The sequence below is a fragment of the Miniopterus schreibersii genome (assembly GCF_964146895.1).
Source record: "Miniopterus schreibersii genome assembly, chromosome: 13".
NCBI lineage: Eukaryota > Metazoa > Chordata > Mammalia > Chiroptera > Miniopteridae > Miniopterus > Miniopterus schreibersii.
Window position 1 is genome coordinate 42,900,453 of NC_138113.1, and position 14,456 is coordinate 42,914,908.

The following is a 14,456-nucleotide window of genomic DNA, read 5'->3' on the forward strand; positions in this document are numbered from 1 at the left end:
TTAACACAGTGTTAGTTATTTTTTTGTTTTTTAATTTCTATATCTGAATTAAAAGTAATTTTCACACCACCCTTACAAGTATTATAGGATTCTGTATTTGTCTATGTATTTACCTTTACTAGAGAACTTTATATTTTTGTATGCTTTGTGCTGTCTAGTGTCCTTTCATTTCAACCTGAAGGACTTTTTTTAGGAATTTTTCTAGGGCAGGTCTAGTGTTGATGAACTTCCTCAGCTTTTGTTTATTCAAGAAGGCATTTCTTTACCATATGTGGAGAAGTTTTGCTTGATGTAGTATTCTAAGTTGAGAATTTCTTTCTTTCAGAACTTTGAATATATCATCCTACTCCCTTTTGGCCTGTTTCTGTTGAGAGATCTTCTGATGATCTTACAGGGCTCCATGGTTAGTGATGAGGTGCTTTTGTTTTGAAGCTTTCAAAATTCTGTTCACCTTTAAAAAGTCTGATTATAATGTGCCTCAGCATGAGCTACTTTGGGTTCATCTCATTGGAGTCCTCTGAGCTTCTTGAAATTGGATCTTTCATTTCCATCCTCCAATTGTTCAAGTTTCTGGCTATTTTATGTTCACATGAACTCTGCCCCATTCTGCCTCTCTTCTTCTTGGACTTCCATAACGTGAATGTTGTTCTGCTTCATGGTGTCCTATAAATCCCTTAGACTGCCTTCACTTTTCATTCTTTTTTCTTTGTTTCTCTGACTTGATAATTTTTTAAAAAATATGTCTTTATTTCAGTGAGGGGGGGGGAGAGAAACATCAATGAGTGAGTCATTGATTGGCTGCATCCTGCAGGCCCCCTACTGGGAATTGAGCCCGAAACCCGGGCACGTGCCCTGACCGGGAATCGAACCTCGATCTCCTGGATCATAGGTTGCTGCTCAACCGCTGACTCACACCAGCGGGGCTGACTTGATCAATGCAAATGACCAGTCTTAGAGGTCACTGCTTCTTTCTTCTCTTGATTAAGTGTGCTGCTGATGTCCTCTAGTAAATTTTTCAATTCAATTACTATATTCTTCATCTCCAGAATCTTTGGTTCTTTTTTTATAGCTCCCCTGTTGATATTCTAACTGTTCATGTACTATTTTCCTGATTTCATTTAGTTGTGTTCCCATGTAGCACACTAAACTTCTTTAAGAGGGTTAGTCTATATTCTTTGTTAGGTAATTCATAGGTCTCTGTTCCTTTAGGATTGGTTCTGGAGATTTATTTTGTTCCTTTGAGCAATGTTTCCCCATTTTTTTCACATTTGGTTATTTTTTTGTTCCTTTGTGTATTTGAAAATGCTTTGTACTAGAGAGAAAAATCACCAATTAGCCTAGATAGAGATTCTTTAGGGGTAGGGGAAAGGGTGTCTTCTCACACCTTACATGGGGAATACATCTTCTCTGGGCTTCTACAAGAAATTTTCCACTATAGAGATTTGTGTGTTTCTTTTTCAGGAGAGTTTGTAGTCTCTTGTTCACTCTGGCTGGCTCTGCAACAAGCCACCAAGCTCTCTTTTGTCCTTTGTGGCCCCAGGCATCCAAGGTATGACAGTTCCCCATTAGTGTTCTGAGACAGACAAGGCAGAAATTAGTCCTTTGGGCAGTCTCCCCAAAAGTGAGAATGTTGGGTGTATGTTCTACTCTTCTTTTTCCCTTCCAATGGAGAAGTCATGAGTTGAGCTTTTTCTATCATAAGCAGTGCTGGCTTATGGGAGGGGCTGATGCAGCTGAAACGAAATGGCTTTTCTTACCCATTACAATGTGGCTATTCTTGGCTTTGAGCCTGCCTCGGCATTGTGACTTCCTAACTGGTTTCTGGAGTTCTCAGAAAGGCTTTTTAAACATATATTGGTTAAGTTGGTATCTGTGTGAAGGAAAGGTCTAGGTTTTGTATTTTGGCATCTTGCTGTCATCACTCCCAACATACTATTTTTAAAAATTAAAGGCTATTTAACAATGCAGATAAATGCTTATAAAAACATTAAGTAAAAAACAGCAGAATTTGATATTTATTGAATTTAGCCACATAACATATACCTCTTATAAAGACTAAAAAAGACATATACAAAAAAAGAAATCAGTTATGTTAGTGTAGTAACACAGGTGATGCTATTTTTCCTATCACTTTGTTTAGGATTAACATTTGTATTTAATAGTTCAAAAGGTTATATACATAGTACTAACTTTTCACTACTGAATTGTCTAGGACAAGTATAAATTTTAATATGAATATTACTTACCTAGTATTTAATTGCTTCTTTATAATTTCTAAATTTACTGGTGGAAATGAAATGGAAGTATCAAACTTCTTCACTGTTTGAAATTCACTACTGTGGGAAAGATCTATGTTTCTTCCCTAAAAATAATATAAAAATTAGTATTGTTTTCAACATTCATTAATCTTACAATTATTAATAACATAAAAGCAGACTACATACTTTAAGATTTCATTAGCTCAAAATTCCATGCCATTGACATTTTTCACAGTTACAATAAAATAGTTTCAAATTCTCAGTTTTAATATAGAACTTTAAGTTAACATGTAAGAGGCAAATTACAAAATCTTCTTTTTCTTTCTTTTTTAATCCTCACCCAAGGATATGTGTTTTTTTAAAATTGATTTTTAGAGAAGTGCGGGGGGGAAGGGGAAGTAGAGGGAGGGGGGAGAGAGGGAAAGAAGGGGGCAGAGAGAAAGAGAAAGAAATATCGATGTTATAGAGAAACTGATCAGTTGCCTTCCTTATGCACCTGGACTGGAAATCAAGTCTGCAACCTAGGTACGTGCAGAGGGAGAATGGAACCTGGTGTACAGCTGCAACCAACTGAGCCACCTGAGCCACCTAGCCTGGGCAAAAATCTTATTTTTCACAAAAGCTTGATTCTCAGTGTTTTTAAAGCCAGTTTTATTATCTTGATAATTATCTAAATTAAAAAGGATTATGCAAACTTGAGTAGTTAAGAGTAAGAACTGTGGCATGTTTTTTCTCAAAGTATTATTTTAATGCTGCTGTTACACTGATTTTACTAAAAAGAAAAAAAAAAAGGGTGTGTGTGTGAAGAATGTAAGCTTGTTACAGTCATAAAATCGTCCTCTAAATCATTTCCCTGGTCAGAAACTTCTAAATTACAACCAAAGGCCTACCTTTACTTAGTTTTTTAGTTTTAATAACATGGAGATTTTATAATACTTTCTTAAGAGAGTAAATAATCTTTCAAAGTATTCTTATTAAAAAGATTAAAAACCTTGTATTTGTATACCATTATACAATTTATAAGCACTATGATTTAGATCATTATAATTTTGAGCATTACAGCCTACTCAGTTAAGTAACATAATGATTTCCATGTTATTGATGAGAAAACAGATTTAGAAAAATTAAATGATTTGCTCAAAGTCATACACAAATATTTATAGAGCACTCACAATATTAGGGACTGCGGGATACAACACTGGACAAAATAGTTAATTCTTATGCTCATGGAACATGTATTTTAGTGGTAGTGCCAGAACACAAATCCAGAACTTCTGACCCCAAGTACAATATTCTCTTTGTTTGTGAGTTTTGTTTTAAACTTCACTACTTGTTTCAACTTCATGTTTAAGCAACTTACCATATACTATATACTGTCAGTTACTATATAATTAAGGATAAAAAACATACGGTCCTTTAAAGTGGCTTGTAATAAATATGTGAAAGGTGTTTAAAATCTAGTGGGAAAAGCACATATATATATATAGTGTAGTGGGTTAAGTGGTGGCCTCCCAAAAGATATTTCTATTTTCTAACCCCTGGAACTTGCAACTATGACCTTATTTGGAAAAAGGTCTTTGTGGGTATAATTAAGGAAAGCATCTCAAGATGAGATCATCCTGAATTACCAAGTGGGCCTTAAATCCATCAAGTGCCCTTATAAGAGACACAGTGTAAAAGCAAAGCAAAGAAGGCCATGTGAAGGAGGCAAAGGAGTAATGCAGTCACAAAGTAAGGAACACCTGGAATGACCAGAAAAGGCAAAAAAGGGATTCTCCTCTAGAGCCTTCAAAGGCAGCACAGTACTGCCAACACCTTGATTTCAGACTTCTAGCCTCCACAACTGTGGGAGAATAAACGTCTCTTGCTTTAAGACATCATATTTGTGGTAATTTGTTACAGCAGTCACAGGAAACTAATACACATGATATAAAAGAAATGATTACCTCTGTGATTTTAACTGCTTTCCTCATTTGCTGCTGTTCCCAAATATCTTGATTTTCATCTTCTTGACTTTCTTCACTTGTTTCTTCATGTCTGGTTGCTAGGGAAAACAGCAGCAGTTCACGGTTAGATAGTCAACATTTTTTCCATTCTAATACAGTGGCTAACACTTCTGGGGGGTTTATAATGTGCTAGCTTAGCAGCCTTTTAGATGTGTTAACTTATTCTTCACAGTAATTCTGGGAAGAAGGCACTATTATCACCCTTGTTTTATAAATGAGAAAACGCAGATATTAGAAGGTTAAATAACTTGTCTGAGGACAGTGTTGAAGCTGGGACTTCAATCTATCAATCTAACTCCAGAACTTTATTCACTCAAACTGTCCTACTCAAAACACTATAGGCTCATGAAAGATGGTTGGAAAAAATGAAACATTTGGTTTTCATTACCAGAGTTTCTCAATTCTACTTGAACCACGTCTCACTATGAAATAATCGTATTTGAAGTGACAAAAATGTTGGTAAATCATATAATATCGTTTATAAAAGAGAAACGTAAAAATGGTCCTTTGAGACCTAAAGATTAGTGGTTGAAGAAATTTTTTAATTATAGCAGGAAAGATTTTAATACCTGACACTTAAAATCCCTGTAGATGCTTCCATGTTTAACAACAACAAAATCTTTATATGCCCTGGCCGGTGTGGCTCAGTTGGTTGAGCACTGTCCTGTGTACTGAAGAACCATCAGTTTGATTCCTGGTCAGGGCATATGCTCAGGCTGTGTGCTTGATCCCCAGTTGGGGTGCATGTGGGAGGCAGCCAATAGATGCTTCTCTCTCTCCCCCTTTCTCTCTCTCTAAAAAAAAACATATTTAAAAAATCTTTATATAGGTGAAAATGAAAGACTTAAATATCAAAAATAAGACAGTATGAAATTTTTTAACTTGTTAGAAAGATCAAGTGGAGATCAGATAATAGTAAACAATATTACACATACCCTTTGATAACATTTTGATAAAGACATGTCCTTTAGAGGCCATGTTGTCATTAACCAAATTGGTATTAAATAAAAACCAACCTTAACACCCTTTAGACTATGAGACACTACATTCTGTTTTTTTATGGAGATTTTATCATAATATTATATAAAATGCCTTAATGTTCATATACTGTAAATAAATTAAATATGTACTTGTCTCTTCAGCCATTCTTTGTCGAAGTGTTTGAGGCTTTGGGGTAAATGGTATTCTTTTTTCATGGTCATCAGGCTCACTCTCAGGATCTTCATCACTGCTCTTCTTCATATCAGAGATAGTAGATGGATGTTTTACATCCAAAGAAATATAGTTCTCTTGGGCCCTGGCCAATTCACGTTTTCTGCGGGCCGCCTGAATAAAAGCTGCATCAGGGATATTTACTAAAAGAAACGAAGAGGAGGATATTGAAAACCAAACACCAACAGAAATATTCTTCACATTTAAATAAAATTTAAAAAGATGCCGGTTTTCTAATTTTTTCACTATTCTGATATGAATGTAAATAGCTCACAATCTACATCAGTAATGGAAGAAAACTATTTTGATAGAGATTAAATAATTCTTATTTAATAATTAAAATTTATCTTTACATTAACCAAATGAAGAAGTATCAGAAAATATACTGAAACCACTCCAATTTATCTTTTAACTATTATTCATCAGGTGTTATTGGTGACTTTTCGTTCAGGGCTAGCCATTTCTCATCTCCAGAGGCTCTGAGATTGTCAGGGTACAGATGTGGAGAGGGCCTAGCACGAGTTGCCCAGTCAGGAACAACTGTAGAGGTTAGCTGGTGATAGACCAGTCTGACATACAAAGTAACAGGAACACTATACTACGGTCCACCCTTCTCCACTGGGCATCCAGGCATACAGGGAATGAGAAACACACTACAGTCATCACACAGACACATCAGCCTTCAAGGTCCTATGGTGATTCTCACGTGAGTAAATGTGACATGTTAAAAAGTATACAAGAAATAATCAGGTTCATTTACCAGGTGAAAAATATTTAAGGAACAATATTTTTTAATACAGTTTTGTTTTATTTTTATTTCATACAGTATAAACCTTATTAATATGAGTCTTCCAATTCAAAACAAGTTTCTTCATGCATGATCTAAAATAAAATTAACCTTTACGCTGTGGGAAGAAATGGTTTCATAAGCAAAATGATGAGATAAAATGGCAAGAGACATTTTTACCATTTCAAGCACTTCAAAATATTATTAGGGGTGTCAAGTCACTGAGGCTCAAGTAAAATTTTCTAACCTTTCCCAAAAATTGGTCCCAATTCCTTTGAAAACAAATAGAAAAAAACCCACACAAACATTATATGCCAGGAGATGCAGAAATATTCCAGTTTTTTAAACAGAAAAAGAGACAGATTTCAGGAATCACAGACCAATATACTGGATAACCAGTCCTAAAGGAAAACAAAAAGTACCTGAATTATGAAGCACTAGGTGGCAATCACTAGAAACCAACATGTGCTCATTAAAAACAAGGAATACCAAAGCAAGTGCTTTGGTTTTTGTAGCCTAGTGCTTATTCACAGATCAGTATCAGGAAAATGATACAGGCCAGGTGTCTCTCCATCCTCCCAAAGATTTAACAGCTGCATTTTCCTCGTGGATAACGTTAAAATATGGGGGAAATCATACGGCACACTGCATTCTTAACCGCTAAGTACTCCAAAAAAAAACCACCCACAGAAGTTGATTATAAAGTAATGCCAGAGGGTTGTGAATTTTGTCTTATTATTTTAATGATCTTATTGTGATGTGGCTGAAGACAACATGACGTCTTTAAAGCTGAGACAGTTAATATAACCTGAAGCAGAATTAAAATTCAAAACCATCACAACAGATTATACTGTCATTTCTTGACCCTGGCTACACATTAGAATCACCTGGGAAGCTCGATAATCTGCTGGTACCCAGGCTCCCAGCCCAGAGATCCAGATTCAGTTGATCTGAGCAGCAGCATGTCTTTAGAGCCCGCTGGGGAATTTTAATGTGCAACCAGGTTAAGAGGACACATTTAGGTTTAAATACTCAGGTTTATAAAAACAGGAATACTTAAATTAGAAGTGAGTCACCTGCCAATGACTTGATAGGATTTAATTAACAAATTACAATGAATGAACTCCCTAGTGAGATACTAATTCAACATAAAGTAAATCCTCTTGAGCAACCATAAAGTAAAAATTCAAAAGAAAAAGAGTACTCTATCCTGTCCTGCCTATATCCAACACCTAGCTCAAGGGTTCTCACATAGCAGATGTTGGGCAGACATGGGATTAATTAATAAAGTCAGCATACTGCTTTATAATAACAAAAACATGTTTTTATAGATTTATAATTCATACTTACATTTTATATCCTATCTAAGGAGTAGAGGTTAAATACCATGCCCCATTGTTAACAAGTAGTCTCTGCAATGTGAACATCTCATGACAAATATTCCATATTCCATTACTGGATTATTCTAATAGTTCTATCATCTGAATGAAAAATAAATGCACTTTCTTCCACATACCAATCCTAAACTTATATTCCCTCTTTTTCTGCTCCGGAAAAAATAACAATGAAAGTGTTTCTCACGGGACAAGTTTTCAACTTTCAATCAGTGTTTCTCAAAAGGGCATTTGAGGAGGGACAATCCTTTAGTGTGTAGAACTGTTCTGCAAGATATCTATTATTGCTTGCTTCCAGGGCACTACATGCCAGCAACACCTCAGTCACCATAATTAAAAACTATCTCATACATTTCCCATTTCCAAACACTGCCTTCTTTCCTTAGGTGCACAGTGCTGTCAACACTTTACAACTACTGTCTTACACTGTCTAATCCACCATCTTTTATAGTGGCTCTGTTCAACAGAGTAACCACTTGCCATATGTGACTATTTAAATTTAATCAAATTAAAAATCCAATTCCTTAGTTACACAAGCCACATTTCAAGAGCTCTTATAGCTTCATGTGGTTAGCAGCTAATGTACTGGACAGTAAAGACACAGAATTTTTACATCCTTGTAGAAAGTTCTATTGGACAGCGCTGTAGCTGGAGTCTAGCCAAGGCTTCACTTGTCTGCTAGGCTTTATCATAAAGTATCTGTACCTTGTAAACTTGTATAAAAAAAAATTACAAGAGCTACTGGTTTTTGTTATTTAGTAAGTTAATAAAGCACTTGTATTTTAAAACATATTTTAACAATTATATTTCAAATTCACTTGTTCCCTTTATAAAGCTATGTATTTTACTTTATTTTCTCAGAAGTGGTCTTAGGTTTCATCAGACTAAAAAACAATACAAAATAAATTATGAACTCTTGAGCTAGAGTAAAAGGCATTTTTGGCTTTGTGTGCCATAAAGTCTCTTGTCAATGTCTCAATGCCACAGCAGTGCAAAAGCAGCCTCAGAAAATACATAACTGAAGGAGTGTGGCTGTGTTTTAATAAAACTTTATTTACAAAAGCAGGGGGTGGGCTACATTTGGAACACAGGTGGTAATGTGCCAACCCCAGAACTGGATTGATTTTTCTAAAATACAAAAATGATCATGTCATCTAGTTGCATAAAATTTTCAGTAGCTCCACCAAGCCCTGTATTGCCTGACTCCAACATGTCCCTCTGATTGCTTTCTTTTTGTTCCTCTTTCTTAAACTCCAACTAAATATTTTCAGTCCAACTATTTTTAGTTCTCTACACATGCTGTATTATCTTCCCTCAAGTTTTATATATACTACATTTTGTACCTGAAAATTCCTCACTGACAAATTCTTACCATCCTTCAGACAGTGGCATGAATCGCCCAATAAAGAACATAGGCTCTGGGGTAGAGTGATTGGTTTGAATCTTAGTTGTGCCCCTTATAAGCTGTCTGACCTTGGGCATGTTACGTAATGGAAATGAGCAGTCAATTTAGAAACTTTCACCATCGTTAGTAATGACTTACTTGCCCCATACTTCACTACAGTTTATGTTATTAATAATAAGCTCACAGGTACAGAATATACTGATTTAGGAATTAAGTTCTTAAACAAAATTATAAGAATTACCAACCTATTGATGAAAATTCTTCTTCCAGAGAGCTAGAGTTGTTGGAAGATGAACTCTGATCACCTTTACTTTCTGAGGCATCGTATGTTCCGTCCTCTTCATCTGTTGAAAGATCAACTGTTCTGGATTCTAACAGAATATTTTTGAATATAAAAAGAAAGTCAAGATATTGGAATCAATAACTAAAATTCTGACCAACACATGGCATATGTATAATATGGTGTTCAGGTTTTACTCCACATATTTAAAGTAGGTATACAGATCTTTCTCCAACTTCCATTCTCTCTGAAACCAATGGATAGTCTAAAAAATGTACAAAGACTTACACTACTTATACTATTTACTTATCTGTTAAAATGCTCCTTTAAAGGATGCAATGAGAAGAGGAAAGGGAATATTAGAGAAAAATCAAAACAAGGAAGAAAAAACAGTTGTACTGAATAAGTAGAAAAAGAAAAAAATATTTACTGTACACTTAGAATGTGTTAGGCACATTGGAATCTGTTTTATAAGGTATAATTAATTTGATATTCACAATTCTATAAAGTAAGTGCTATTACTGAGGAGAACTAGAGTCCTCATCAGGACTGGGGAGGCTAAATAACATGTCCAATGTCACAAAGTTAACGAGTAGAGAAGCAGGGCTTTCAACTAAATTTCACCCAACTCTGGAATTCAGGCTTTTTAAGTATTACGAAAACAGGCAAAAGAAAATGTCTCAAAGCCCACCATCTGCATTCTTCTAATGTAATATTCTGGTTAAGTGTTTTCGAGAAAAGTAATTGGGGGCGTTTCCAAAAGGCACACATAACTTTCATGTACCTAAGGGTATTAGAAAAATCTTAACTCTTCTGTGACGGTTTCACATAAACATCAAATACTGCACTAAATCTATAATTTGTGATGGTTCATCTGGTGTTGCAGACGAGCCCCCAAACCGTACAGGATTCCTTGTACTCCTTCAAGGCGCCCCATGGGGAGATGCGGACCGCAGGTCAGCGCTCGCGGCGGGCGGTCTTGCTCACTAGCTCCGGACAGAGCGTCGCTCGTGGACAGCAGCAGGTTACAGAAACCTCTAGAGAGTCCAGCGGGACTCCTCCCACTCCACCCCAACCCGTCACCTGGGGCGCCCACCCCGGTCCCAAGTCACCTGGGACGCCCGTGCCGCCGTCCCCGCGGGGAGCCGCTCCGGGGGCGCGCCGGGAAGTCGCCCAGACCCGGCCCCGGCCCCGAGGGCCTCGGACGCGAAGGGGCCGTTCGGCCGCCTCTGCGCGGCCTCCTCCAGGGGATGGCTCTTCCTGCTCAGGGGCCGGGACTGCCTGCTCCCCCGGCGCCCCGGGTTCAGCAGACGGCTCCTCGGCGCTGGCGCTGTCGCTGTCACTGGAGTCGGCTCGCCGCTGCCGGAAAGTCCTTTTGGGCCTGTGAGCCATAGCCGAGAGCAGGGAGCCTCCAGCGCGTTCTCTTCCGGCGCAGCCAACGCGAGTCATTGACGTGCGACGCGGCGCGCGCTCCCACCTCCGGCCCGGCCGCCGGGTGCGTGCGCCGGTTCCGCTCACCGGCGACTCCCGCTTCGCTGTGCGCAGGCGTCCTCGCCTCTTGGGCGGTGGTGGCCGGAGGCTCAGGGGACGCGCGTCCCTGAGGGAGGCCGGGTTGCGAGCGGCGGACAGCAGCGCCCGCGGGCTGACCCTGTGCGCGCCCGGCCTGGGGACCGCTGTGCCGCGTCCTGGCGCGGAGCCGAGTCTGCTGCTTCCTACTTTCTGGAGACAGTCAAGTTCTCTCTCTAACCAGAAATTAAAGCAAACAAAAAGGGGGTGGGGGGATTGCTTCCGAAAGCTAAACAGTAACATCTACGCCTAACGACAGGGGCACAAATAAGTACGCAGTGATCGCTTCCAGGCTTCCGCAGAACCTGGTTAAATGCTTTGGTGCAAAAGAGAAAATGTATCTGAAAAAAGGAGGTTTTGTATAGAAAGATGCGCAGAGATAAGGTCGACTGAAGCCAACTTGGACTGTGTCCCCGGAGGGGGAAGGAGGGGGGGGGAGAGGAGGGAAAGAGGGGGAGGGAGGGGGGAGAAGGGGAGGAGGGGGAGGGGGAGGGAGGGGGGAGAGAAGGAGGGAAAGAGGGGGAGGGAGGGGGGAGAGAAGGAGGGAAAGAGGGGGAGGGAGGGGGGAGAGAAGGAGGGAAAGAGGGGGAGAAGGGGAGGAGGGGGAGGGAGGGGGGAGGAGGGGGGAGAGAAGGAGGGAAAGAGGGGGAGGGAGGGGGGAGGGGGGAGAGAAGGAGGGAAAGGGGGGGAGGGAGAGGGAGAGACTTCACCACCGACTCAGCCTTTGGTCCTCTTGGTAAAACCCATTCTTACTTGGGCGCCATGCCCATCTGGGGCAAGTGAGCCTTCAGTTCATTTAATTCCTCTTGCTGGGATTGGCCCCACACTCCGCGTTTTCTTTCCTGCATTGAAGGTCAAGAAGACTTTCCGAAAGGTTAATAGAAAGGATTATTTTAAGGGACCAATTTCCAGACGCTTCGCTCAGAAAGGGAGTTAATTTAAGAAAAATATAAGTGTGATGTTGGTGTTCCAGAAGACTGCCCTTGCCCTTCAAATGTCACCAACTTACAATCCATGTCCAACCGAAATGTGAGCTAGGTTCAGAGCCATCAGCTGTTGCAGGATAATTCTATTTTATTTTATTTTATTTTATTTTATTTTATTTTATTTTATTTTATTTTATTATTTTATTTTATTTTATTTTATTATTTTTTTACTTAATAGCTTTATTGATTTCAGAGAGGGGAAGGGAGAGGGAGAGAGGGAGATAGAAACACCGGTGATGAGAGAGTCATTGACCGGCCGCCTCCTGCACACCCCCGACTGGGGATAGAGCCTGTAACCCGGGCATGTGCCCTGACCGGGTATCGAACCACCGTCTCCTGGATCCTAGGCCTACGCTCAACCGCTTAGCCACGCCTGGCCGGGCTTCCTTCCTCCTTTTCAACTACACTCCCCTCACAGGGCCCTTCTCTTACTCATCTTGATGTGCATGTACTTGGTATACCCTGAATGAAGAGGAATTCAAGGAACTAAATGTGTGGATGAGGCTATTCTGAAACCCAAAAGCAAATTAATCTGTCTAATTTGTTGAATGCACATATGTTAACAGGCGATGTACTACTGAGATAGGAAAAAACTCTGCTATTTAAAACATAAGCCAAATATTTATTCTAAGGGAGACAAATGAGATATGTGGTTGTCTCTGGGTATGGCCTGGATGAGAGATGATGAAACAGACAGAACTTATTAAATAAAGGGGGTACCCTGGGTTTCCTCCCCTGGCCCCAGGGAAAGCAGAGCAAATGCTCTAGCGCTGTTATATTTAGAAAAAATAAAAATAAAAGAATGTCTAGTAAAATTTGAATTTCAGATAAACAAGGAATTTTTTTTTTTTTTTTTTTTAGGATAAGTATGTACCACATATAATACGTGGGACACACTTACATGGGACATATTGGAACTCTAAGATAAAGAGAAATGTGAAGAATTTCAAAGGGTAGGGTAAAGGTGTTACAACCTGGGGATTTTAGTGGTTCTGGAACCCAAGGAGCAATGATGGCCAGTGAGAAGTTCCCAGTTGCAGAGGGTAAAGGGACAAAGGACTTTTAAGATACAGTGCTGCCCCCCAGCCTCCTCCCCCCCGCCCCCAAGCCTTTAGGAAAACTTTCTTCCACAGTCTTGAGTTAACACTGCTGTTGGGAATGAAGGATTTGGCCACTGAGTTCAGGGTGGTGGCAGCACTTGTTTTTGGTGGATCTTCAGTTTCTGAGCTGAGAGTGCCAGAGGAGATGTAGTAGGTGACAGGGAAGAAGCAGGCTGCTGAGCACACTGGCTATGAGATAGCCCTCTTCCCCAAATGTACCCAAGAAGATGCAACTTTAAAGGGCAAAATTCCTCCCAGAGTTATACATGGAAACAGCCAAAGGGCAGCTAGAGAGCAAGAATTGTATTGCCCCAAACCGCCTTTCTGGGTACCCATAATCATCACTGCCTTATAGTATTTGCTCTCTCTCATGAATAATAGGAATTTTTTCTCACAAGAGAAAAGGATAATGCCACATCTCTTATTAGACCCACACCATACTTATAATACTAACTTATTGTATCAATTGACTACTAGGAACTTTGTATTAATCACCTTTTATATAATTTAAAATTTCAGAGGTTAATAATTGAAGGAAATTGGCATATGAAAGATTCTCAACTTCTGGAAACAGATGTCATATTTTACTCAAACAGACGGTTTTCCCCTAAAGTAAAATGGCATTTTATCCAGCTCTTCTTGATCAGTGGGTTCTGAGCTCCCTCTAGTGAGAAATACGCTACTTACAGAAGGGTTGTGTGAAATAATCTTTTGGAAATTGCCTCCTTTCTTATTAAAGAGCTATGTTTTCGTTCTCTGTTGTTACAGTAATGGATAGATTTTCATTTTTAAAGAAGCTTAGTCAAACTTTCTCAGAGGACAACATTTTGGGAAGTCATGTTTATAAGAAAAGTGTCACTTTTTCCTTTGGGGGAAAAAATTGTTGTGGAAATGCATCAAAAGTATGGACCGAATTGTGCTTTCTGGTACCATGTCTGCAGCTTTCTGAGGCTGCTGTCCTGGGACCCCTGCCATTCATTTCTCTAACTGCTACAAAGCGGGGGGCGAGCATACACTGTAGGGGGCAGACCAGTTCCTCCAAGGGTGCTGCATCTGTGGGTGGATGTTCATCCTGTTGCAGGACTTAACACTCTGAGACTTTCTACCGCACCCCCAGCCCTGGTTACAGGAAGGGATGTTTCACAGAATTCTGAGTGGTCGGTTCTTATCTTTGCATTTAAATAATGATGGACCGAGGCAGTGGTCAACTTTTTGACCCAAGGTGCATGTGCCAAGGTTTTGTGTATCCTTTACACCGTTTCCCCCAAATATAACATCTTGCAAAAGTATAGTGCAACATTAAAACCAGGATATTGGCATTGATATAGTCTTTACTTTCTTTAGGTGTTTTCTTTCATTTTTTTTTTTTTTGGAGGGGGGCTTTTGAAATGAAAATTAGCTTACTTAATTTATATCTTTTTGGTTTTTTATACATGCATTTAAAGGCTTAAGTATAACACTA

The 14,456-nt window shown here is 39.4% G+C and overlaps 1 protein-coding gene across 2 annotated transcripts in view; it reads right to left on the bottom strand.

Annotated features, from left to right (window-relative positions):
• Window positions 1–10,783, bottom strand: part of GCFC2 (GC-rich sequence DNA-binding factor 2) — a 32,145-nt gene extending 21,362 nt beyond the window's left edge. The window contains exons 1-5 of one of the 2 annotated variants that reach the window (XM_081156585.1): window positions 10,455–10,783; window positions 9,308–9,433; window positions 5,395–5,619; window positions 4,205–4,302; window positions 2,247–2,362 (exon numbers count right to left, since the gene is read on the bottom strand). In XM_081156585.1, the coding sequence (XP_081012711.1) occupies window positions 2,247–2,362; window positions 4,205–4,302; window positions 5,395–5,619; window positions 9,308–9,433; window positions 10,455–10,734 (845 nt within the window). In that variant the 5' untranslated portion in view covers window positions 10,735–10,783. The remainder of the gene's footprint in view (window positions 1–2,246; window positions 2,363–4,204; window positions 4,303–5,394; window positions 5,620–9,307; window positions 9,434–10,454) is intronic. The other variant, XM_081156586.1, reaches the window with a different exon arrangement.
• Window positions 10,784–14,456: the final 3,673 nt, after the last annotated feature.